A 26930-nucleotide genomic window follows, 5' to 3' on the forward strand; every position below is an offset into this window, starting at 1 on the left:
ACACATGGATTTATGGATTTATGCATTCATTCATAGATACACTTACACGACGTGTGCAAGGTGTACCACCACCCCGTCACCTCTCCTCCAGCAATTGGATAAGAGAATTAAAAATAGAGAGAGATGGGTGGACATACTAACGTGCAGGACTCCACAGCTTTAGCGGGACCTTGAACGCAGCACGCATAGGTTGAGAAACCCCGTGAAGAAATGACGCATCCATTCACAGCGCTTTTACTTCCTGCATCTGTGGCTACAGCTGATGCTTTCTAAGGGGCGCGGCACAGGCACTAACTGTAGCCTAATGGCTGTCGTGCATTTTAACAGAAGTTTTAGTTTTCTTTTCTAACCCGGCTGTAACTTTGGTGTGGACCCAGCACAATGGTAGGATTGATTTATGGTTCTGTACCTACGATACCGTCCAGTACGGGTAACTCTTCTGTGGGCTGCAATGAACTTCGGAGACATCATTTTTTCTTATTGGCACCTTTCAGGTGCTCTTTAACAGGGTCAGCACGGCTGAGGGAAGAGAGGTAGAGGCTAAGCGTTCATGCCAGTTACGGACTCTTCTTCACTAGGTTTGTATTTCCGTAAACAAAACGGAGCCATTCCAGGATTGAGGGTAAAAGCGGGAAAATACGCCCGAATGTTGTGTTACTTTGTGACTAAAGGTGGGAAAGATATTTGTAGCACGAACTTCGGAAGTGATAAATCTGTAAACCGCGTTTGGCGAGCTGCAGGTCAGACAAGTTCTTGCCAGCCTTTGTGTGTTTACAGTATTTGTGAAATGCAGCCACCGGTACTCATGCACTCAGTGTTTCAGACCGAGCTCACAGATGCAGGCTGCTCACGTGTGGTCAGAATCGGAAAGTTACCTCGCAAACGGTAACGGCCCCGTGCACGCGCACACACATTTTTAAAAACCTTTTTGCGTTTACGTGTGGACGAGGAATACAGAGTTCATCACACACCGTCAGAGGTATGTGCCTTTTTCCACGCCACGCTGTGTGCACGTTATTGTTTACATGGGATGAACTGCAGAATAGCAGATAGAGACAAAATACTGTTAATCTGACTGTCTGCAGGTTTACACGCAGTTACTGTCCCTCTGTTTACAAAGGCAGAGGCGTCACGGTGGGATTATTTTACGTGTAGTTGTTTTTTCCTGTGTAATAATATTCAACATTGCATCAATACATTTTTCAAAAAATGCCTCTCTGTGCAAAATGGGTTTAAAAGAAAGGAGCCAATAAAACAGTCCTTACATTCACACAAAGGTTCGGCTGAAAGCAAGAACGAGACCCTGCTGTTTGTACTCGAGCAATTTTGTAACTAAATTGTCATCAGTTTCAAATGATAAGAAGTGAACCTGTGTGAGTCCTGTTGCTCACTTTGTTCATTTGATTTAGCAAAAATCGTGTCACAGTGGTTACATGGTTAGCGCGTGTTCCAAACACGAAGGGTGATGACAGGGTTCAAGAAATATCTGGGATGGCTGTGTCAGGAAGGGCATCAGGTGTGACCATCTGTGTCATGTGCAAGTCACAAAGGTGACCCCTTGAGAATAAGGAAGGAGAAGAAAGAAACTTACCATGTGATGTTGAAATGCTGTCAGCAGTGTCGTTTCTGATCTTTTGTTCCACAGAGCTGACTGTTGTCCTGTAAATATGGATCAGATAAAAGAAGCCAGGGTGCCGTGCTCCAGCCTCCTCACCTACCACAGAGAGCTGCTCGTGACCAGGCTGAGGAGCATTCAGTGCATCCTGGACAACCTGTTCACCTGTGGCTTCTTCTGTCAGGAGGATGTTGAGATTGTTCAGCAAACTGCCACCAAGGCTGATCAGGTAGAAAAAAGAAGATCCCAGACAAAAACTGTGCTCAAAAATCTCTGAATACGACTCCTGACTGCCTCTCCGAGGAGGTGATGTTTGTGATAGTGTCTGCATGTGTGCGTGTCATCACTCTGTGTGTAAACGTGACAGCTTGAAAAGTTTGGATTGTGTGTTTGTAAAACTCTGTGGAGGGTGAGGTCATGCTAACGACCCACGTCAGCTATCGTCCATCAAGGTCTTCAAGGTTAACTTAGTAATTCATTGGTGGACAGCTATCATTCCTACAGGTGTTGTGTGTTTTGTGAATATATCGAAAGTACTGTATAAAATGACATTTGACCTCTGACCTCTCCTTTAAGGTCAGTAGATTGCATACATACTTCACAATTTAAAAACTTTAAATATAAATTTGAATTTCTTTCATGATTTTTTTCTTTTTCTTTTTTTTTTAGGTGCGCAAAGTCCTGGAGCTGGTCCAGTGCAAAGGGGAGGAGGCCTGTGAATATTTCATCTTCATAATTTATAAAGTATGTGATGCATACATAGACCTGCAGCCATGGCTGGAAGAGATCAACTACAACCCAAGTGAAGATGTAGCAGTGATGAAGGTGGTTAACACTGATCCAAGTAGGTGTCATTATCTTTGACCTCTTTCATACTTTACAGCTCTCACATCTGTAAGAAGTCAGTCTGCTGTTACCAGTTGAGCCGTTATGGTAGAATATAAGAATCTATAACAAGAGTAACAGTATATTTTCTACATGATTATACAGAAAGTGTAGTTATATTTCAAACTGTAATTGTAGAAACCAGCGAGGTTTTTTTGAGTGACTGAAGTTATATGTAGAGTATGTGGGTGTTTTAAATGAATAACGACAGTAACCATCAGGCTGATGCAGCAGGATTAAAGGAGTCCCTGAATGTTATTGACTTAAAGCTGTTTTATTTGTTATTTTTTACTTGAACTTGTAGAACTTTTGTTTGTGAGAGCATGAAACATGCGCAGCCTTACCACCTCCTCAAGTCTCAGAATATCTTAAAAGCACTTGAAAAGCAAAATATGTTCAGTATGCAAAGGTCTTAAATGTTAATAGTGATGCCACAATTTCAGTGCACATTTCTGCCCACTTCACAGATTTAAATGATGTAACATGCACTGTAAAAGTAAATGATTTAGCTGGACATGAGACAAACGTTGTAAAGCAGCTCTGTCAGCCCTCACAGTTTATTTCTGTGTGGATAAAACAGGGTAACAGATACAGTAAGATAAGCTAGAGTAACTAACGCAGTGGTTAAAGCCAGTATCTAAGAAACAACTAATAACAGAAGGCAACCTGCACTCTGTCGCAAAACAATATTTGATACAAAATATCCAGACAGCCATTTTTTAGGTGGGCACACTATTCTTTATGATTTCTTTTCACATTATTAAACACATTTGGACACATTTGTAACATTTTACCTTATTATTCATTTGAACTGATATCAGTTATGTTTAACTTTTGTTTGTATACTTTCAGGCTTTTGGTCTAAATTTCATGTAAGTTTAACTAAATGTAATTAAGCCACACAAAAGCTTCCCTACCTGGAACCAGTCAACGTCACGCTGCAATTCTCCCTTAAATCATGTGATGACCAATAAAACACGGTGCACCGAAATCATAAAGAACACACTTTTTTTTTCTCTTTAGAAACCCAGAAGAAATCCCCCGTCTGTAGCTACAGATAACACACACACACACGCACACGCGCGCGCACACACGCACGCACACACGCACGCACACGCACACGCACGCACACGCACACACCCACGCACGCACACACACACACACACACACGCACACACGCACGCACACGCACACGCGCACGCACGCACGCGCACACGCACACGCACACACACAGCAGCGCTGCAAGATGAGCAGTCAGTCTTTATTTAAACGTTTGGAGCTTTCTCACACTGGGCCAGTTGCTCTTGTTTTCTTATTTAATCTGATACGTTTTTCTTGCTATTTTTGGTCATTTATGAAACAGCTGAGCAGTGGCGGCACTCGGGTTGTAAACACTCCACTCCCTCAGTTCTCTCTGCTTCACTTTTTTTGTAGTTCTTACAAAGAGCAACACCTCCTTATAAAACTCTAGATTTCCCCCATGCTTATGTGTTCTCTACCCTGTAAAAACGTGAACACATGGAAAATTGAATAGCTATGTTAGTGCGCATAATTCTTTTTTGCCTTTCTAGAGGAGTTTTGTCTTCTACAGTTAGATTAGAAGATCATAGTGGTATTGTAAAGCGCTTTGGGTGCCTAGAAAAGCGCTATATAAATCCAATCTATTATTATTATTATTATTATTATTATTATTATTATAGTATTGCTGTGCTGGGATACCTGCTGTTATTGTGGTAGTGTTGTGAGTTACAGTGCATTTGGAAAGTATTCACAGTGCTTCACTGTGCAATGCTGTCTCAGAGACCTGAAGATGATTCGTTCACTGGACTTCATGGCTGCCACTGACATGCTTATACAGACAGCCGTGTGCCAAACCATGCCCAATCAGCTGAATTTACCACGGTGGAAACAGGATGCACCCGAGTGTCATGGAAAAAGTTACACATGTCAAGTTTTGTTTTTTATTTTCAATACATTTGCACCAGTTCTGAGTTTTTTCAGTCATTATGGACTACTGTGTTCAGGAATTTGAGCTGAACTTGACTGGAATTTACTTCGTTATCAGGCTGTAACATGGCAGCATGTGGAACCAGTGAAGTGCTGTGAATCCGGCACAGATGCACTGATCTAGATCTGTTTAAGAATGAGTTTGATCAAAGCTTTGACACTTTTTAATGTGCACTAAGTCAGCAGATACTGTGAGAAGTTAAGACATGACATGAGCCAGGACACCAGCTTCATCATGTCCTATGGCCAGCAAGAGGAGACGCGGCTGGAGGACCTCTACACTGACACTGTGATGGAACTGCTAAATGACTGCAATGAAAGCCTGGGCTTCTTAGAGAGTGTGGACCAGCTCCTGGGAGATCACGCAGCTTTCAACCCCCAAGGTGAAATCATCTACGTAATGGGGGATGCTGGTGTGGGAAAATCCATCCTTCTGCAGAAGCTCCAGAACCTCTGGTCCATAAAAGAGTTGCAGACGGATGCAGTCTTCTTCTTTAAGTTTCGCTGTAGGATGTTCAGCACCTTCAAGGACGCAGAACAAATCTCTCTCAGAGACCTTTTGTTCAAACACAACTGCTACCCAGATCACGATCCAGACAATGAAGTGTTTGATTACATCCTGCGCTTCCCAGAGAAAGTCGTTTTTACCTTCGACGGCTACGATGAGATTCAGGAGGACGTCGACCTGATGAACCTGCCTGAGGTGGTTTCACCGGAGGATAAGGCCAACCCGCTCCAGCTGCTTATCAGCTTGCTCTGTGGGAAATTACTCAAGGGCTCTCAAAAAGTGCTGACGGCCCGGACAGGGATTGAGATCCAAAGCAGGGTGATCAGAAAGAAGGTGGCTCTGCGTGGGTTCTCCCCAGATCACCTGAAGACTTACACTGATTTGCACTTTAAGGAGCAGGAGCACAGAGAGCTGGTGTCCATTCAGCTGGATGCCAGCCCCCACCTCTGTGGGCTGTGCTCCACCCCGCTGTTCTGCTGGATTGTATTTAAGAGCTTTGGACACCTGCACACAATGCACGACAGCTTTCATCTGCCCGAAACCTGCATCACGCTCACCGACATCTTCCTCCTGCTGTCCGAAGTGTTCCTCAGTCGCTCTGCTACACCTGCTCCGTCTTTGCTGAAGAAAAGCACCCGCTGCACCTCGGAGACGTTCAAAGCAGGGCTCAGGCCTCTTGCTGTGTTTGCCAAGCTGGCGCTGCAGGGAATGGAGAGAGGCAGCTTCATTTCCAGCCAAGAGGAGATCAGTGAGTGTGGTGTGATGGAGCAAGATCTGACTCTCGGCTTTCTCAGACCTGTTAGTGAGGAGGGTGCCAGCGGGAGCTCCGCTACCTTTGAGTTCCTCCACATCACCCTTCAGTCTTTCCTGGCGGCTTTTGCTCTGGTGTTGGACGAGCAGGCTGCTGCCAGCTCCATCCTCAAGTTCTTCACAGAGTGCAGCAGGAGAAGGAAGGTGTCTTGTCTGCCTCTTGATTCCTGCATAAGTAGCTCTTCAAAGCCCAGCGAAAAGAAGCCGTTTGCAACCAACGAACACCTGCAGTTCACTAATCTGTTCCTGTGCGGCCTGCTGTCCAAGAGTCAAAGAGGCTTGATGGGACATCTGGTGTCTCCCGTCTTACTGAAGAAGAAACGGGCCCTGCTGAAGTCGTACCTTTCCACTAGTGTCAAGTTGCACCTGCGTGGCTTACCCCACTACGACGGCCAGGAAGGCAAGAAAGTTCACGTCTTGCCCAACTTCCTGTGGATGCTGAGGTGCATATTCGAGACGGGAAGCAAAGACATTGCTCAGATGACGGCGAAAGGCATCACGGCCGGCTTCATCAAGCTGGGTTACTGTAACGTGTACTCGGGTGACTGCACCGCCCTGAACTTTGTGCTGCAGCACCGTCAGAAAGTCCTGGGGCTCGACATGGATAACAACAACATCAGTGACTATGGGGTGAAGCAGCTCAAGCCTTCCTTTTGCAAGATGACCGTAGTGAGGTGAGTACGGCCGTGCTTTCAAACACCTGCTTCGTTTAACTCTGAGCTCTAATACAACTGTTCCCCTGCAGACTGTGTGTGAATCACCTGTCCGACAGCAGCATCGAGATTCTTGCAGAGGAGCTGTGCAAACACAAAGTTGTGGAGGTTTTGGGGTGAGTAAACGTTGTAAAGCCAGTCATTGTCGTAACAACAGACTATATCAGGGTGCTGGATGTGATTACATCAACATTTGGGAGCGACTGATCTGATTTTTGGATCAGATTGGGATCGGTGACACCTCAGTAGCACCCAGGGGCCCAGTCTGTTCAGTTCAGTTTTCCATTGTGTATGTTCACTCCTTCACACTTCAGCAGCAGTGCACTGTTTGCTAATGATGTGGAAGTGCTAACACAGCATGGAGGAATCTGAGAGTAACGGCTCAGCACTGTCTGCTCTCACTCAGCATTCAAACTCTCTCTGATCCAGTTATCTGGGTGGTAGTTGTATAAAGTTATAAACTGATTTGTGTCATTGAGCGAAATAAGTAAGTCAGAATTCAGGTGACCCTGAATCCTCCCTTAGTTATGCTGCAATAGATGTAGGCTGCCGGGGATTCCCATGATGCATTGGGTTTTTCCTTTCCAGTCACCTTTTTCACTCACTATGTGTTAACAGACCTCTCTGCATTGAATCATATCTGTTATTAATCTCTGTCTCTCTTCCACAGCATGTCTTTATCCTGTCTTCCTTCTCTCACCCCAACCAATCACAACAGATGGCCCCGCCCCTCCCTGAGCCTGGTTCTGCTGGAGGTTTCTTCCTGTTAAAAGGGAGTTTTTCCTTCCCACTGTCGCCAAAGTGCTGCTCATAGGGGGTCATATGATTGTTGGGTTTTTCTCTGTATCTATGAAGCACCTTGAGGCGACTTTTGTTGTGATTTGGCGCTATATAAATAAAATTGAATTGAATAGAAACGCTCTGTGCTCGACACGTCTTGTTTCACATTGCCAAGGTTCAGAAATGTTACTAAACAACGGGTTGGCTCACTGTGCCTGCAACGGTCTGTAGGTTTTGCTGTTGTGACAGGATTTGTTCAGTGATACATTTTTTCCTTTTAGGATCCACTTCCATGTTCTGCGTTGAGCAGGCCACAGTGAATAAATATCCTTGGTTTGGTTTGTAGGCTCTGAGCTCATCACTCCAGCCACGTGTGGCACATACAACAACAACAACTTTATTTATAGAGCACGTTTAAAAACCAACGCTATACCAAAGTGCTTAACAAAAAAGACAGAAAATAGAACATAAATATTATAAGACCAACAAAGTACCAAATATGCTAACAGGTCAGTGTCACTGATACAGGAATAGCATGAAATGCAAATCAAATAAAAACATAGCAAAAGCACAAAAAAAGATATGTATAAAAGAGAAATAGAGTAAGTCAAGAAATCAGATAGGCAAGGTTAAATAAATAGGTTTCTAACCGTGATTTAAATGATTGGATAGCAGTAGGTTACTCCACAAATCAGGTGCAGCCAAGACAAACGCACGGTCCGCTCTAGACTTCAGCCGAGATCTTGGCTGCACCAAGAGTAACTGAGTAGATCATCTTAGTGCTCTAACAGGAATATACGATCGAAGGAGTTCAGTAAGGTAGCTCAGCACTGTGTTGTTGATCAAGTAAGCAGCAGTATTTTAATTTAGATTTAATGGGTAGCCAGCGCAGGTTAGCTAGAACAGGCGTAACAGAGGCAAACCTCCCAGCTCCAGTCTGAAGGCGTGCCGCCGCATTTTTGAACAGTTTGCAGTCTGTGAAGAAGAGCAGACTGAAGACCAAAATAAAGGGAATTGCAGTAATCCAGCCCAAAGGCCTGAATAAGCTTTTCCAAGTCTTTATGCGGAACGTAATGCCTAGTCTTGGAGATGAGACGCAATTGGTAGAAACTAGATCTACAGCAGACACTTGTTTATCAAATTTAAAAGAGCTGTGCAGCAACTCGCTCAAATTGCTAACAGTAGATCCAGGCGGATGGTGGAGGGGTTGACGCTGATGCAGGCAGCAGCAGCACTGCTGACGTTTCTGAGGCAGTTAGAAAACTGCTCAGTTTGGGCTGGAGTGTTTGGTGTCAGCGAGGACGTTGGTGTTTATATAGACACATATACTTTTACAAACAACTATGGATGTCTTACAGTGTTTGGAATAATGTTTTCATCTTATCTTCTGTAATTCTTTTTATTTGAGGATACTATCCCTCTGTTCAGCACTCCGCCGACACTTGATGTCCTTTAAATGTGCTATAATGCACCGCAGCTTCAGTTGCCTGCATGAAGCAGCTCGCTATGTTATTCCACTTTCTCCAAAACCTGTCTGAATCACTTTTTAAAAAACCAAAAACACACAGTGATTTATATTTTTACATTTGTGTCCTCAGGCTTTACAACAATAACATCACAGATGTTGGAGCCAGGCTTGTTGCTCAGATCATCGAAGAATGCCCCAAACTGCGAGTTCTCAAGTAAGTTAAACATATCTCCATTTGGGGAAAAAACCAACATACCTTACTAACATTACTAACCTTGAATACTTGGACATTACTTTGTAGGATTGGTAAAAACAAGATCACCAGTGTTGGTGGGAGGCATCTGGCCAACGCCATAAAGAAGAGCTCGTCAATATTCGACGTTGGGTAAGAATTCAGTGTTCATCCAGGAAATTCAGCAAAGTGCTGAGGCGTAAGAAACAAAGTAAAAATGCAGCTTTAATGGTGACAGAGGAAGTTTCTAGCATTTATTCTGAGCGTTTGGGCACAACAGAAATAACCCTGGTGACTGAAACCAGATGTGACAAAGAGAGAAATCCCACCGAGAGGCATTTTTAGCTGTGTTGTTTAGCCCAGCTGCAAACATTTGAGGAAGGACTTGGTAACGAGGTGCCTGATCAGGCTTTCTGTGCATTTTTGCAGGATGTGGGGCAACAGTCTCGGCGATGAGGGAGCAGAAGCATTTGGAGAAGCTTTGAGGAACCACCCGAGCCTCACCAACCTCAGGTAGGAAGTTATAAAAACGGCACAAAAATAAAAACGCCCATTCAGACTTACTGATTAAAATCTTTACTCTTTTTTTGTCTTCTAGTCTGTCGGCCAATTGCATTACATCCAGAGGTGGGCGGGGCCTGGCTGAAGCACTGAAAGAGAACACGGCACTCAGGATATTCTGGTACGTGCAGTCTGTATTATCTCAGTCGACATCAGTAATGTAGGAGAGCTGGGATGCGCCACCTGAACTCGCAGCGCAGCGCTTAAATGCATGGTTGACCTTATGGATGTGGAGCTACGTCACAGTCAATGCTGCCTCTCCAGAGTGACTACAGTCTCAGGGCTGTGTGCCGTTACTGTTTGTGCTTTTTAGGTTGGTGGAGAATGAAATGACCGATGATGCAGCTCCACACCTGGCTGACATGATTCAGGCAAACACTGGTCTGACCCACCTGTGGTGAGGACAACACAGCATCAGTCTGCACCCTGTTTACACAGCATGGATCGGAGCTCTTACACAGCTCAGTGTCCTTTGTAAGTCACTGCTTGTTGGTCTGCAGGTTAATCAGCAACCGGTTCACTGTGGAAGGGATCAGGCAGCTCGCTGAGGCCCTCGCTCACAACAAAGCACTCAAAGAGATATGGTGAGCATCAGTTCAAATTGACATCTTGGTCTTTTATTCTCCCCTCAAGGTTATGTCAGACCAAGCAGAGGGTGGGTGATTATTTGAAGTCCAACTTATTCCGGACACAAACTTAAGCTAGTTAGGGACTGATCGGTAACTGTGAGGCTGTTGAATGCTCTGCTATCACTTCCAACATGAACGAAGACAGGAAACTAAACAGCAGTGATGTTTGCAGGGTTACTGAAGTTGGGCTAGCTCAGACCTTCCCAAAGTGTGGGGCCCGCCCCCTAGGGGGGGCGCAGAGCCATTGCAGGGGGGGCGCGGTGTGAAAAGGGGAAAAAAAACAAACAAGGCTTGGACACTGCTAGCACAGGCGCCCACAGAAACGCAAAGCAGGAGATGAAGCGTCGCTGAATATGTTTCCAAACCAACTTCATTCTGAGCCAAAGACTAGAAAACCTGGTGAAGCAAATCTTCCCTTTGGCTTCACCTGCACAGGTGCTGAGGTAGGTCTCCCTGCAGGACTGGTTTCCCTGCGTCAGGAGCAGCGCTTCAAATCACGGACAAACAGGATCCCACATTCTTGATCTTTAGTTCACAAACACTTGTTGTAATGACTAACTGCTCCTGACATGTTGGAGATGTTGGCTCTTTATACAGTAAAATTACAGCTGGATACAAATAATATCAGGCTGATCCTGCTACGATTTGTTCCCTCGGTTCAAATCACAGACAAACAGGATCTCACAGCTGTTTATGTTTTTAAACCCATTTTGCACAGAGAGGATTTTTTTTGATTTGATAGCAATGTTGAATATTATTACACAAAAAAAACAACTACACGTAAAATAATCCCACCGTGACGCCTCTGCCTTTGTAAATGGAGGGACAGTAACTGCGTGTAAACCTGCAGACAGTCAGATTAACAGTATTTTGTCTCTATCTGCTATTCTGCAGTTCATCCCATGTAAACAATAACGTGGCCACAGCGTGACGTGGAAAAAGGCACATACCTCTGACGGTGTGTGACCTCGTCCACACGTAAACGCAAAAAAGGAGTTTTAAAAAATCTCAGTTTTCGGTGATTGGAAACGCCGTTTAGGTGGATGAAACAGCTGCGTGTTCAAAAATACCCGTGTAGGTGTGGACGCAGCGTAACAGAGTTAGTAGTTTATTTTATTACTACCTGTAATTTATTGCAGATTATTGTATTTGCTTAATTGTTTACTAAATGTTTGAGGAGTGAAATAAACCGCAGTGGAGCAAAACATTTTTCATGTAAAACAAAGGGGGGCCCAGCAAAAAAAGTTTGGGAACCACTGACTTAAAGATTGGATATCCCACCTGCTGTGATGGTTTAATGCGGTACAGATGTTTTTATTATCATTACGTCACATCCTGTTTATGACAGTTAAGATAAATAATATTCTTATAAGAAATAAAATTGTCTCATGTACACACTACTGTACTTTAATGCGGGTCATAAGGGTGGTACGTTAGAATTTATCAGGTGGTACTCATTGTGAAAAGTTTGAGAACCACTGATCTGATCATCAGGCGCCTCTACTGTAAGGTAGACCCTACAATAATGGACTAGTGCGTAAATAGGCTCAAAGGGTGTAGCTCTGCTGATGGCCCTTATTTCTCTGTTGAAACCGACAGCGAGCGAATAAAATAGAGGAATGAAGCTGTCCCAAGTCATTTCAGGTTCAGTAAAAAAACAGGAAATTTCTGCTTTCTGTATTACTGAGGAGGAAGGAAAAACATCATTCAGATGTTCAGCGGAGACAGAATTTATTGATTCGTCAGTAAAAGGTCTATTGAGATATTACCGATGATGAATGAAAGAAAAACACAGCATAATCTAAAGTGTCGGGCCAGTACGTGCCAACAGAAGTAACTGGTGGTGGGGACGTGTTGATCTCCTCGATCTGGAGCTGAGCTGGATCCACATTGGACCCAGACTAGCAGGGAGATGCCCTCTACAACACTAGGTCCAGCTTCTCCCCGTCACCCGTCTTTGACAGCATCCACAGAGTGAATTGCAGGTTACGTGGGGCCGTCGTTAACGTTGTCCCTGTGAATGCATGACTGGAGTCTGATTGTATTTCTGCAGCGTGAAAGGAAACCGGCTCTCTGAAGAGGAAGAGCAGCAGTTTGTGTCGGAGAAGCGGCTGCGGTTCCACTGACTGGGCACCTCACATGACGCATGCACGGAGCTGAGTGAAGGAGGAAGTGCGCTCGGTCCGTGTGCTGGTGTCAGCAAACAGTTTCACCCGATGCTGCGGGGATAAAGTCGCACCACCTCCATTGTCTGTGTTTTTATCTATTTAATATTCTTAAGCGAAAAACCCAGAATGTTTCTTTTTGAAATCTCTGAACGACATCACCGTGTTTCATTTTGGGGACTTTCCCCTAAAATTTCAACAAGTGTTTCACAGTTTTCCACAAAAGTTAGGAAGTGGGAGCTTAAACAAGAAGTATACAGCATGCTGACTTCCTCACATGCACACCTTGTTTTGTGTGTACTGTAAATGCTCTTTTATATTCATCTTACTGTTACAAAAATGCTGTTTTTCACTTGATGGTGTTTCAAAGGTCTCGAACTCTTTCCTGTGTTCCTGCATAGATGTGACCTAAAGTGTTACAAGAATAAATAAGTGGAGCCCAAACACTCCTGAGTGGCAAATGTGTGAATGCGGTTCCTGTGTCGAACACGGGCGAAGACTTTGATTCGACTGTTTCAGACGTGGCCAACACGTCAGTATATCACTACCAACGTGTTTTACACATGGCCTCAAGTCCTTGTTTGTGCGTGTTTGTTTAGGAAGAAAACAAAGCAAAATGCTTCATTGTGGTCGATTCAGTTAAAAAACATTGTCCAAGCAGCCGTCTGATTGGTCCAGGTAATCTTTAATAAACAAACAGGCAGCGTGGTCGTTTCAGAGAGCCGGAGCTCCTTACACACAGGTGCCTTGATGTGCTGTTCAGTATGAACATTAACCCAGGCTGCTAGCTGCTTGGACCCCACAGGCTAACAGACCTACATGCTGTGAAATCCTGTTTCTATGGATGCACATACAGAAATATTCAAGCTTGCTATGATTCTTTTGTTGTACAGATTGTTTGTCGGGGCTCAGACCCCACAGTTTGCAGATAAAAAGCATGCTGGGACTGTTTCTCTTGGTGCACACTATCAAACACAGCAGCAACCAGCAGCTCTCAGAGCCTCTCGTTTGATCTTTGAGTGATTTCTTCTTTTTCTTATTGGTTTATTTGTCTCAGCTTTCTGCCACTTACCTGAGTTCAGGTATAAACACACCACACCTTCCCTCAGCAGGCTGTAGTCTGCACCACCACTTACTTTTACTTAGCTTCAGGTTCGTTCTCCTCCCTCGCTCACCATGTGTGGTTTCAAAATGAGAAGATGATGATGATGATGGCCAAAATGCTGGGAGCGTCATGAACCCAGCACATTTACCTTGTGCTTCTTCAGACAGTAGAGACCTAATAACTGGATAAAGTCTGAGGCAGGACCGTCTCATATATTCACATTAGAACTGTTTTATTCTTTGGAATAAGCAAAGGTCCAGTATTGATCAGCCTCCATGTGCCTACAGTAATAAGTGCCAGATTTTCTTTTCTTTCTTTCCAGCGAGTTGCAGGCTGTGCAGGGGATTTCTGCCTGCCAGTGCAAACAGGGGAAGCCCCATCGTGATGACCCAAGTTACACAATAATGCAAAAAGCCATTGGAGAACTGAGAATCTGAGGCTGGTCACTGAAAGAGTTCACCCAGCTCCCATCATGGTGTGGACTGTCATTTAGCATCTAATGGGGCGTCACTGCAACTAATAACACCTGTCATTAGTTTAACTTTATTAATCACTCTGTAAGACAGATTTACAGGGCTCTGATTGGATGGCGTTCGGCTTACGTTAGGGTAGATCCTGGCTACAGCCTGGGCTGTGACACACCTCCGTCAGTGTAAATGTATCTAACCATGCAATGAATCCCTCACATATGTTCATACATGAAAGAAGAAGAAGACGTACGTCAACATTATGTCTCAGTTCATCTATACGATCTTTATTGTGGCCTCTTAAAAATTTTGGAACTTTTCTCTTATTTAATTATCTGTGGAGGTCTTTCTGAAACGTCAGAAAACAGCCACAGAGTCTGAATCGAGATTAAAGTGTCATCAGAGTATGAAAGGTCACTGACACTGGGTGACTTCGAGTGACGATGGGTGAAATGACAGCTGGTGACTTTGACTCCTCAGCTTGCTCTTGTACCAGCTGTAAAGCAACGCCAGGCGTGTTTACGCGTGGGTCTGTGGGCTCTGATCAGGAACGAGCCTCCCGTGACATTTACAGGAGTTTTTGGATGTGTGCTGATGTAACCAAAGTCCCGTACTGAGCTCAGATATAACGTCATCTCCTGAGGAAGACCGCGCCACGTGGCAGAAAGCTCTGGAAATGTTTTGCTACAGAGTTGCAACTATAATTTAACTGCACTCGTAACATGCTCTCATTTAACGCCAGCCTTTCCCGTAAAAGTTCAAGGATTCAGCGTGGTGTCAGAGCCACTGTGGTATCTGTGTCTGTGTTATTGCAAAATGATGGCAATACAAAAACCCACACGGACAGGAGAGTGAAACGTCAAAGTCATCTTTTAAGGCCAGATTTGTTGCACATTTCCTCATAAATTCACAGACAGAAATGAAAAGACAGGCGGACCTGCTCACAGGAATCAGCTGCATGATCAGTCAGGGGACAGTGGTTGTAATCTCTTGCAGAATTCAGATCAGAGAGAGAGATGACGGTACAGTCAAAGCCCCGTGAGATGTCCATCAAGCAGCCACGTGGTCGCTCTGTCGCTACAAACGCACCGATCCTGCCTCCACGCACTGTGCGAAGGGAGCGTGTCACCGGGCTCGGTTAATCTCCGTGTGGCCGTCCGATTTCCAGAATACAGTGTGACGATTCAGCAGTCATGAGTGCGCCGGGGTGGATCCCAAAACTCCAAACGCCCACCAGAGAACCACACTAGCTTCAATACATTCAACAACGACTCCCAGCTGACTCACGAGACGTGTGTGTGTTCAGTGAGGGACCCAGTGAGAGGAGGGGCTACAGGGGTCGGCGTGTTCTGCACTTCTGTCATTTGCTCATGAAAACTTTTAATGATGTAAAAAGTTTACATTTCACAGAGTCCAGTGTTTCATCTTAAAAAACGTCATACTTTCACAGAATACACCCCCCAACACACACATTACATGTCATGGAAGACACGGTGAACGCAGCAAGAGTCACAATAAAAAGCAAAGTTAGCATGATCATAAAAACATCATTATAAAATCTTTTCAGCCATTGAATCATTTTTGGGAGATACAAAAACCAAACAAACTGCTGCCTGTGATTCTTTTTACATATTTATATAAGCACAAAATGAATGTTGACTTCGCACAAATCAGTGAGCGTTTGAGGAATGTGTAGGAAAGCAATAATAAAACGTAAACCATGGTTATTCTATTAAAACCATTTTCCCTCCCTCCGCACCGCCATCATTTTCTCACGGTCTCTAAGATCACAGACGACACAGGAACCTTTCATGTCCTGCTTTCATGATAAAAATCTCAAAAATAACGTCAAGCACATCAAGATCATAAGTGAGAGCGCACTGCCTCCCAGTGGTGGAGAGCAGCAACTACACAAACTGCAAAACAAAAAGGATCCTGTCTCTACAGACTAGAAGGCACACATCTAAACAGACATGTTTCTGTCTCCCATTATTCTCATATTTAAAACAATATATTAATGTTTGATTTCAAACACTTTACTATGTAAATAAGTTCAATTACCAAAATGACAAATCTTAAAAAAACCTCGGGTTCGTAGCCAGTCTCCACCTCCATAACACGATGCAGCTTCTGCATGATTTCAAGCATAAAAAGAAAATCCCAAATATCACTTATAACTGCATATTGTTCATTTAATGATGATAATTACAAGATGAGAAACTAGTCACAGAAGCCTGGAGGTCACTGAGTGGCTGCCTGGTGTTGCGAGAGAAAAACGTGTGTTCTCTGATTGGTGGGTGAGTGGTAGTGGTAGTCAGTGGTCACAGAGAGGTACAGGCTGCTGCTGTGGTCACTCGCAGTTTGTATGGAGGTCGCTGACTTGTCTTCAGACATTCACTAACGACTTACCGATCATCTAAAGGTGGCCACGGCAATCTGCTCGCAACCAGAGCAACTGGAAGGAGGTTTTTGGTGTAGCATCCTCTTTGCAACCCCCAGCAAACGCTCACAGACTGACTGCGCAATCAGGAAGGGGTGCATTTAGTCTTCACAGGCAAAAGAGACTGAGGGAAAAGGATGACAAGTTTCAGGTGTTTTGGAGCTTTGGGATCCACACAAGCCCTGGATCAGTAGATGGGTTTGAACTTAGCTCGTCCTCCAAGGCTGAGCGTGAGCTTGTTGGTGAAATCAGTATCAGGGACTTGACTGGTTCCTCAGCGAGGTCTTCAGGCACACCTAACCCCAAACAGACAGGTCCAGTTAGTCCCTCCAGTTCTGTTTAGCTTACGTTCCCTCAGCCTCAGCACCTGGACTGCTGCATTTGCCAGGATCGAGATCAAGTTGCTGACTCCCAGTGTGACGGTCAGTGCCTGAAAAAGCTTCACAGAGCTCACTGCTTTCCTGGGACCTTTATAGTCCTGCAGCTCCTCACAAGTAAACTGTCTCAGTCTGGTGCAACACTGTACCGTGAGGGCTCGGTTTACCTGCAGCTGCTACGGTTATGATGCAGAAATGAACACGAGCTGACAGAAGTGATAAAAAAAAACTGAAGCTCATTTTTACAGGAAGGAACACAAAGCTAAAAACTGAAGGTCTTGAAAGGTTTTCCCACATTGTCTCGTTACCAGATCCCGTCCATGATGGAACGAGACATTATTTATGTCCAGACATATTCTGTTCACGTGCTCTTTACCCTGGTGTTGAATAAGCAGGTTCATGCAGGTTCTGCAGCATGCACTGGAGCCGTTTGCAGCCACGTGTACGGCAGCCTGGATGTTATACCTCAAGATCCTGGTGCTTTGTTGGAAAACTACAGACTGACATCTGCTGGTGGGGACAAAGTATTTCAGGTCCTGATGAAGTTGGGTCTGGTCTGTGGAGGTGAACGTGATGTCTGAAAGTGAAGCTCCAGCTTTACTAGCAGAGGGTTAAAATCTCCATCCATCCATTTTCTTAACCACGTATCCAAAAGTCGGGCTGGAGCCTTTTCCAGCCAGGAATGTGGGCTAACTTGAGGGAAAGAAGAGACTCGGACGGGGAAGAACTGCTCCCCGTGTGGACGCGGCTGAAGTCGGATAAGCAGTTAAAAAACAGGATGGGTGGATTTTTAATTGAGTCTCATTTTGCCACATGCTGTCGTGTCCCATTGTTCTGGCATGCACAACACTTATCGTGTCAGAGAAGTAGCAGCAATGTGCTGCAGTGGGTTTAGGCTGGTGAGTGATGGACTGGGCTCCTGTACCTGTGTGGGCGGGGTCTAAAAAGCACTGATGACTGAGTGTTTGACAGTAGTCACAGTTGACTGGCACCGTTTTTGCAGCAGCACTGTCAGCTGCGAGAAGCTGCAGACACGCCGTCTCTGGCTTGTTTCTCCTGCTCGGGTAGAATGGCAGTTGTGGTAAGATGGTCCTGGTGGTGGTGGGGGTTGTAGGGCGTTGGGTGGAGGACAGCCGGCTCGGCCGTAGTCTGGACTCCCCTCTGTCCTGGCTGCTGCGTGCCGAGCGTCGCTACAACAAGGCACTGGGAGACACTGATGCTGACGGAGGAGGGGAGGGGGCGAGTCGGAGCGCGTCAGCCAACAGTCTCCCTCCTCCTCCTCCATACTGGTGTACTGGTGTATACTGGTGATGCCCCGAGCGTCAGGGCTGGAGGAGTCTGTCAACTCTGATGCTGAGTGTAGATGTGCAACTTAAACATAAAACACACAAGTTTGTATCCCTGAAGATTGCTTAAATGACATTTGGCACACTGTGGTACTACATTATTGGGTGGGTGGGTTGTGGGAGGAAGGGTGCTAACTGATCACAGTGGTCATAGAGTCCAGCAGAGTCCCTGAATCCAGGGATTTCATTTTTGCAGATCCCTCTGGGGACGTCTCATGTTCCTGAAATCACAGAAAAGAACCAGATGCTGACATTTAAAAAATACCATCTTTACGTCTGTGGATGTGGATTTTACCTGTGCAATGAAAGCTTTAATCCGATGGATGCTCAGGACAGGACCTGTTCACCTCAAACCACTCGTCGATACAGCTGCAGGAGAGAAAACAAGATGGGAGGAGTCAGTGAGACAGCGTGAGAAGAGCGATGCTGCCCGAGTCATTCCGCCACGATGCACCTCATCAGACTTTACACCTACGGCTATTTTCACTTGTTCGTGTGGTACAAAGCATTTTTAACACTGGAACATTTACCCGTGCACCTTCTCCCTGGCATTAATAAAGTAAACCTCGTAGAGCTCATTTTGCTGCGTCTGGCGACACCTGCTGGTGTGCAGTAGTCTCGTCACATGTACATGTAGTGGACCGTGTTGGACTTGACCCACTCAGGCTACAGAAAGCACACGTGTTTCCTCTTTCAGAGCACCACAGTGGGGTCTGATGTAATGTATCGAAAATGAAAGAACAAAGCAGTTAAACACTTTCCTCCTTCAAATGATTGGAATTCAAAACATTATTATTAACTATCAGCAAACATGCTTTACATACTTACAATATCCTCATGTATTTATGTATGTAGAGCCACACTTTAAAAGGAACCAAACAGCTGTGTCCAGTTCATTACAAACACAGATAGCATTCATATGAAAAACAGCTGAAACAAACTTCCTGTTGGATAGTGAAGCCTCAAAACCTCAGGCTGACGGTTTTCACCACTGCTCTTGGTGCCTTGAAGGCTGATGCAACCCTCGCATTTCATTAGCCAATGAGCGCTCCCCGGTTTATCCTGCTTTCTGACTATAACTTACAAAATGAACCTCATGTTTTCTACAATCTGACCTCAAACTACCAGCCGAGACCATAAAGTCACCTGGGCAGTGTTTGCTGAGGTCAAACTCGGAGAAGGAGTCACCCATCGCTGGCCTTTAAAGCATTTTAGCATTCATAGGTCAGACTTGTCCATCTTTTAAATACAGTCTTTGCCTGAAACTACTGAAAGCTCAAAGGTGAAGTAATGTTCAGTGGTGTGGGTGCCGTCATATCAAAGGATGTCTGTGTCTGCTGGTCTACACTTTAAGTTTGTAGCATCTCTGAAAGGGCAGCAGCCAGAAAAGGCCAGATTCATGTTCAGTTATTAAAGAAGGACTAAAATTACCACGTGGCTATAAAACTGCAGCCAAGACATGATAAAGTGTGGGGTTGATTTTAAAACAGTGAGCTGATACCAGCTGACAGGCCAGTTCAGTAAATACTGAAGGTAATATCAATAAATCCACTTTAAGCCCAATCTAGGCCCTCTGTGAAATAACGTGACAGCGCCACAGTGTGCATGACTCAAGTGCTCGTCCCTCGCTGTCAGCATGACTGTTCTTTTTAACCCTGAACCTCATTTTTGCATCAGTTTAAACTGACACTGCTGCTTCCTCTTTCTGTTATAGCCGTGTTTGCGTGCTGCTCTCATTTCATGATGAGTGACAAGAGCCACACACCACTATGCAAAACACATCCCTCCTCTGAAGCTTGCTTAGGCTTCAGCAGTCAAATCAAGTGGGTATCTTCCAAAGTTAGGAGTGCTCGCTCTTCTGTTTTACCGCCTCTCTGACTGATCTCAGCACAGGAACACTTTTAGGGAGGGAACTAAAGAGGGTTTGTTCATTGCAGCCAGACATGAGCGTGAGACTGGAATCGGTAAGATCAATAAGAACATCCCAGCATTTCTTTGCCTAATCTTCACAAGTCGTCACTGTGATGGAAATGCAGACAGTGAAGTGGCTGAAGCAAGCTTGTATTTCCTTAAAAAGACCTCCTGGGACTGAACTGTGTCGCTAAGGCCACACCTCAGCTGGGACCACTATACTGCTACTGTACTATTAGATGAAAAGGAAAACAAACGAGGTTCTAACCCTTTATGGTAGATGCAGAGGCAGGGCAGGCGAGCGATGGTGTCTCCCTGTTGCAGCTCCTCCAGGCAGATGGCACATTCTCCTGCATCCCGAGGCAGGACATCCTCTGGAACACACACACACACACACACACACACACACACACACACACACACACACACACACACACACACACGATTGGGATTATAGGATGACTCATAACACAACACACAGCCTCTGTTGGCAAAACAGAGCTGCAGTAAAATCTAGTGTGTTTAAACCAAAGTGACCATGTGATCTTTCTTAATTAGTGGTTGCGTGAGTGTAAAAGCAGAGACGGCGTGCAGGTTTCTGTTGTACTGTACGTTAGTATTACAGCGCACCCACACATGTCCATACTGGTTTTGACAGTTCAACAATTATATTTACATAAAAAAAGGTCATCCTGACAAAACTGTTCAGAGATACCGACAGTGGGGACACATTTCAGTGTTTCTGTTTACTAGGTGTGCACGGTGCTACTCTTATATCTCAGTCAGGACCGTTGTGTTTTGGGAAACGCAGCTCTGTCCTGTCCTCCCTGTAAGAAGATCTCAGCACAGAACACAGCAGGCATCAGCGGTAATGATATTATTACTGACAGCATTGAAAGAGGTGGAGCTGGGCTACAAAGTGGCTTGCAGATATGCAACAACTCCTGGTAGGCTAAAACGGCTTAAAAAGCCCAACCTGTGTGAGGTTCACGCAGGAGGGGATCAGCTGATATGGGCAGGCTCTGGGATCAGCTGATCTGCCGGGACTGCGTGGAGCTCGACTTCATGACCTGTTTGAACTGAAGCGTTGCCTGATTTATATAACGTACAAACGCATCGTCCATGAGGTCACTCCATGTATTCCTTTAAAACTTTTAAGATCTTGACACAAGAAATACGGGAACGCAAACACATGAGAAGGGTTTTTGGTGGCAATCAGAGGCAACGTGATTAGGATGTGTGTTGCAGGCTGTTCTGGATGATCGTGATGTGTAGAGAGCTAAAGTCATACTGTTCAAGCAGCTGAAATTTCTAGATTTCCCTGAATGCAGCACGACTTTGTCAGAAGCATTTAAATCTTTATCTATCAGTGTTTCCACACTCAGTTTTCTACTGTGGGTAGGAGGCTGCCGGATAGCCTCCACCTCTGCTCAGCGCTCCTTACAGTGTGCGAGGTTACTGTGTGTGTGTTCATGCTATGAATAGCATGGGTCCGGCTCTAGAGTGGAACTCAGCATGTGCACCATTAAACCCATCACCTGCAGCAAAACACGCAGTCATTAGGATTGGCCTTATGTAACAGTGGATTAACCCACATAGGCCTGCAAAAGCCTGTTATTATGGGCAGCAGCACATGGCATCCAGCTCAGCTGAGGGCAAAAGCATCTTTAACACACTGACAGTCTGGGCCGGGCAGCCAGTCAGTGAGAGGTTTGTAATACTCATGCAGATGATGTTTGCTTCAGCTGCAGAGGGCCTCTGTCCTGCCCCATCCGTGAGGCCGCTGTCTGTCTGTGCATCCACATGTATGTTTGTCAATTCTGCATACGCACGCAAAAGAGTGTGGGCGAGCATGAGAAACTAAAATCAAAATGCTGGTAGCTGTCAGTTCTCCCTCTCAGACTCCTGGCAGATGACCTTATTGAATCAATGTGAAAATCCTAGAGGATGAGATGATGTCTTTTTGAGTTGTCGGACATCCTGCATTTTCAGACAACTGATATTTGAACTCGTTTAGTAGATGCAACTATGGTTTCAATGTGAAAATCCCACGTCACCTTGTTCCTAAGTTATGATGTTCACAAAGATGGTTTCCACCCAATGAGCTCACATTAATACCCCACCAGGCCTTTACAGGTGAGGGGCAAAATCTGCACACCGTGTCGGATCAAAACCAGTAATCTGTTGTTACCATGCCCCTGGGACTGTGATGCACACAACCCCAAAACAGCTGCCCTTCATGTCATATTCCATTTACTGCTGATAGAGCAGGGTGATGTGACCAAAAATATTTATCACGATATACATTTGAAAATTTGTGATGACGATATAACTGACGATATAATTGACACAAAATACTTTACAACTCCACAACTTTATTAGTGCAAAATCCATCACTGTATTTTCACTGAAACAAGCAGCTGTTATTTATGTGCATTAAAGTTATATAAAAATGTAACAGTGCAAATGCAAACTCCTCGCTGACAGTTTAACCAAAAGGCATTTCCAGTGGAAACTGGCCGACACATCCTCAGCATAACCATGTATAATATCCACAAAACTTAAAAAGAGCTTATACACACACAATACGGTAACATTATGTTGAAGCACAGTACGTATCACTCCGCGAGGCTCCTGCCTACGATAGCCGTAATGCTCCAACAATCCATCAAACGCTGCGGCTTCGTAGCTTAGCAAAGTCGTACTAAAACATCTGACAGATTTTCGAGCGCCGTGTACATAAAATGGTTTCGAGGTCAGTAAACACAACCAGAGTTCATACATAAGGCACACGGGATTATAAGGGGCTCTGTCGACTTTCAGAAAAATCAAAGGATTGATTTTAAGTGCGCCGTATTTTCCAAACAACACGGTAATAACGACGGCCCGCTAGCATGCGCTACCAAAAATAGTGCTTTGTTGTGTATCTGACGGACGAAAGCTAAACCAGTTCCACACCAGTGAAGCTGCAGCATTTTTACAAACCAGTTCTGGTTCATGGTTTCATTCAACGATCCGCTTTCTCCCTTCTCATTCGCCGCCATGCTTTTTTCCGCCATGTGCGTATGAAAACAAAGGCACTGCGCATGCGCGTTTTACCCATATTCTATCGCCATATTTCATTTTCTTATCGTTGCCCAACATTATACCGGTGTTACCGTGAACGGTATGATATGGCCCAGCCCTAACTGCAGACATACCCTTTGCAAAGAAGTCAAAACGTTCCTTCCAGCTCTTCCTCCTCCAGCATTAACGTCTTTAACTGCAGAACTGTCTATTGTCTTAATATTGGTTTGCACACTAGGATGAACCACAGACTGTATCTAAAGGTTGGAGGCAGCCACCGTGCTATTACCAAGGGGAAATCTCTAGAGCTAAAACATGAGCCGTCGCAGACACAGAACACAGCGCAGTTCCTTTAGTGCCACTCAAGAGTGGCTCCTACAGAGAGTGGGTCTCCACAGGGTTAAAATGCATTAAAAAGCATTAGGGCAAAACAGCTAAAACAAGACACGAAAAACACTTTAGCCTCCGAGGATAGTTTCCCCCTCTAACATGCACAAGATCCCCAGTTTGAGACTGTGAGGAAACACAAACCCAGATAAACAAGAGAGCTGTGTGAGGAAGGACACGCAGAGTAAAATCTGTGCCAAATCAAATACGCAGATCCATCCGCCGTGGCAAGGCCTTGGACAAGAGGAGGTGATCAACAGAGCAGCTTTCACTGCACCTCTGAGCTGCAGCTTCTGTCTGTCGGGAGTTTAGAACGAGCAGCTAGCGACAGAGATATGTGCCAAACATAACATCACGATATTTCAGAGGATTCTCACAATAAATTTGGGTGTTATTAATTCGACAGCATAAACACAACAGGCTGCCTTGAAATATTTGATAAAAACTTAAAAAATATATATGACACATGTAACTTTTAGTGGAATAGTTTATTCAGCAGTGTATTCAAGTATGAAAATAAAAATTCTCCCTCTGTTCTTTGAATTGAAAAAGTCAGCATAAAACATAAATAGTATTACAAAATAAAATCCATCCATCTTCTGCTTATCCGCACCGGGTCACGGGGGCAGCAGCCTAAGCAGAGAAGCTCAGACCTCCCTCTCTCCAGCCAACTCCTCCAGCTTGTCCGGGGGAACACCACGGTGTTCCCAGGCCATCTCTGCAGCGTGCCCTGGGTCTGCCCCGGGGCATCCTCCCTGTGGGACCTGGAGGCATCCTAGTCAGAGGCCCGAACCACCGGTTCCTACAAAATAAAATCCACTACCGAATCTAAAATGTGTGATCCTCGGGAAAGTAGCTGGTCTCACGGTTTGAGGCGCACAGCTCCCACCTGCTGTTAATATAGTGCACAGTCAGACTGAGGTATAGTGTTCTGTTCTGTACCTGCTTTGATATCCAAAATCATTTCCCAAACAGGGAAGTAGCTGCTCTTTTGGGGTTTAAATCTTCGTCTGTAACGCTTCCAGACAGATTTGCCTTCACCTTCACAACTTAAATAACTTTGTGCTGCATGACCCACGTGAGCGCAATCCACTGCTTAATGGGGTGACGTGTTTGTGCCATGAAACAGCACATGATGATAGAAGTATATGATGTGAATAATATCATATGGCCCATGCCTACGAGCACTTTCTCTGACAGCGTCATCAGTCTGTCTCACAGCAGGTTAGAAACCAGGACCGAGGTCAACGGAGCATCGCCGGCTTCAGCCAAGCCGCACCTGTCATCTTATAAACATGCAACAGCTGCTGTGCTTGTGCGTCCATGTCTCGAAGCAGCGCCACATACATTTAGGGAGCACAGGTCTGTGTGCATGTGTGTGAAAATAAATAGCAGTTCAAGGCCAAACCCCAGCGTGCAGTGACACGAGGCCTTCACCTTTACTCTGTCTCTGCTGTGCTGCTGCTTTCACAAAGACACACTCACAGCATCAGAGAACAGACTGGTTACACTATCGTTACCTGCACCTGCTCGTGTGTGTTTGTGAGTGTGTGTGACATAATGAAGGGTTGTCCTTGAGCGACCAAAAGCAAACAACTGAAAGGAATATAAACACGCTGATTACAGATCTTCACAGTCATGTGACTGTGTGTGAGTGTGTGGTAAGAGTGGAAAGACCTGAACGGCTTATTATTTTCCTAGAAAGGCCACAAACAGCAGGGAGCGGCTGTGATCACTGAGACAAAACCACACAGGGTAATAAGAAACATGGCAAGCTTAGCAGAGCTGCTTTGCTTTTCTTTACTTTTTGATACACGTGTAATGTCACAACATTAAAATATTCCCTGCTCAGGCTTTAGACCGTGCCTATCACACTGTGATCATTTTAACATCGTATAAAAATGTCATAATAGAATATCACTGCTATAGCAACACCATGCATTTACTTTCCCCTGTCGGTGCAACGAGACAAGCTTGGGCATGTCTGAAAGCAAGAGCCATGTTAGTGCCTAAAAAGGCAGCTTGTTGTGACTCTATGCAGCGATCTCCTAAACGCACCAGGCGATGCCACCAGCTAACAGAAAACAGCAGTGAGCAACAACCAGGCCCCGTCTCACAGTATCCCAGTAGATCACCTCGCAGCTTCATCACCATTTTTCTGGCACCTTCCACTGGAAAAAGATCCCAGTGGAGAGATTATATATCTTATCTGGCCTGGGAATGCTTCGAGATCTCCACTTCCTGAGAGCGAGTGATCGTCTGGAATACCCTGCTGCATTTTGAACCCAACTTTGGATCAATGGAAGAAGACGGGTGCATGGACGCATGGCTGTAGGAACAAAGACAGATCGTGTTCATTGTTTGCATTCCTGCGTTAGCTGACAGTGTTCTCCATATTGCAGCAGTCTGCTCAGACAGGGACCATCACATGACTGAGAGACAGGAAGACAGAGAGGAATCAGTCCCAGCAGAACAGGAAGTGGGCTTACTCAAAGAGGAACTCAACTTGGCCTGAAAGCACTCAGCTGAAAGGGAAACACCGAGCAGTGTTGGTATGAGCTGAAATGTGTTCAGACTTAGAGAGAGAAGAAGTGAGAAACAGGCCTTTGTCAAACAAAGACATGGCATGAACACACCAGAGATGCTGCTGCACTACGCTCACTGTGCTTGATGCATGTTAAACGTCACTACTGTCAGGATCCTGAATCAGGAAATGAAAGTGGGTCATCCATGCTGTGAAACGAGTACGAGATGAGGTTTTGTTGTGTGTAAGAAGAATGCTCTTATAAAACAGACACGATCCCTGCTGCTCTCACTACACTTAGGCGTTAGGGCTGGGACAGACTTGCTCACGACCACGATGCACATGCATACAGCCAGGGCGGCAGATCACAGAACAGTCTGCGTGATTAACTTCTGATTTTGCATGAAACAAAAATAACTCAGAAGTCTCAATCAAGTCAAATCTCAGCCAAACCGATTTACTCAGGAACAAATAAAAGACTGAAAAAAGCCAAACAATAACATTTTTAAGTTATCTAAGTGACTCATATATCGTGTTTAACCTGAGTAGCAAAAGACGGCGGTGGGTTGTGTTCACAAAAATTATTTAATATGAAGGCAATAGCAGAGTGTTACAGGCATCGCCCTAAAGCATGCAGGGCAGTGTAGTCGGTGCTGCAGGGAGAATGGACTGCCATACCCGTGATGTGTCTGTGAGCGAGGAGGGAGAAAAAGGAAAAGTACGAGCTGTCACGGAGCAGAAACGGGAGCTGGAAGCATGTAAATATAATAATAACCACTGCAGCCAAACAGAGAGCCTGACGAGCCCAGCTGTAAGTAAGCTGTTAAGACTCGGCTGTACGCTGTGTTCATGTTTTCCTCTGAAACAATAAGTTTGGTTGGAGCAGCCTTTCAACGCCTCTCTCTGTCTCTCGCTAGCAAAGTTGAGCCAGACA

General features: G+C 45.1%; 2 protein-coding genes across 3 annotated transcripts in view; one reads left to right on the top strand and one right to left on the bottom strand.

Moving 5' to 3' along the window:
• Window positions 1-227: 227 nt before the first annotated feature.
• Window positions 228-12817, top strand: nod1 (nucleotide-binding oligomerization domain containing 1). 2 transcript variants are annotated; one of them, XM_026183372.2, is made up of 13 exons: window positions 228-384; window positions 495-578; window positions 1646-1844; window positions 2285-2459; window positions 4687-6499; window positions 6571-6654; window positions 8917-9000; window positions 9088-9171; window positions 9448-9531; window positions 9617-9700; window positions 9893-9976; window positions 10080-10163; window positions 12262-12817. In XM_026183372.2, the coding sequence occupies exons 3-13, from the start codon at window positions 1668-1670 to the stop codon at window positions 12332-12334; spliced, it is 2826 nt and encodes a 941-aa protein (XP_026039157.2). In that variant the 5' UTR covers window positions 228-384; window positions 495-578; window positions 1646-1667; the 3' UTR covers window positions 12335-12817. The 2 variants fall into 2 exon arrangements, with proteins under 2 accessions (XP_026039157.2, XP_080163866.1); XM_080307740.1 differs by lacking the exons at window positions 228-384; window positions 495-578 and adding an exon at window positions 897-979.
• A 1980-nt stretch (window positions 12818-14797) lies between these two features.
• Window positions 14798-26930, bottom strand: part of znrf2b (zinc and ring finger 2b) — a 49454-nt gene continuing 37321 nt past the window's right edge. The window contains exons 3-5 of the mRNA XM_026183373.2: window positions 20288-20393; window positions 18404-18477; window positions 14798-18329 (exon numbers count right to left, since the gene is read on the bottom strand). Of these exons, the coding sequence (XP_026039158.2) occupies window positions 18420-18477; window positions 20288-20393 (164 nt within the window). The 3' untranslated portion in view covers window positions 14798-18329; window positions 18404-18419. The remainder of the gene's footprint in view (window positions 18330-18403; window positions 18478-20287; window positions 20394-26930) is intronic.

This window comes from Astatotilapia calliptera, chromosome 11 (assembly GCF_964374335.1).
Source record: "Astatotilapia calliptera chromosome 11, fAstCal68.1, whole genome shotgun sequence".
NCBI lineage: Eukaryota > Metazoa > Chordata > Actinopteri > Cichliformes > Cichlidae > Astatotilapia > Astatotilapia calliptera.

Bases quoted from the DNA above. Each gene is read 5' to 3' on its own strand.
- nod1 (XM_026183372.2), top strand. From the start codon at position 1,668: ATGGATCAGATAAAAGAAGCCAGGGTGCCGTGCTCCAGCCTCCTCACC. The intron at 9,977-10,079 runs GTGAGGACAACA...GTTGGTCTGCAG, and splicing joins ACTGGTCTGACCCACCTGTG to GTTAATCAGCAACCGGTTCA. The intron at 10,164-12,261 runs GTGAGCATCAGT...GTATTTCTGCAG, and splicing joins AAAGCACTCAAAGAGATATG to CGTGAAAGGAAACCGGCTCT.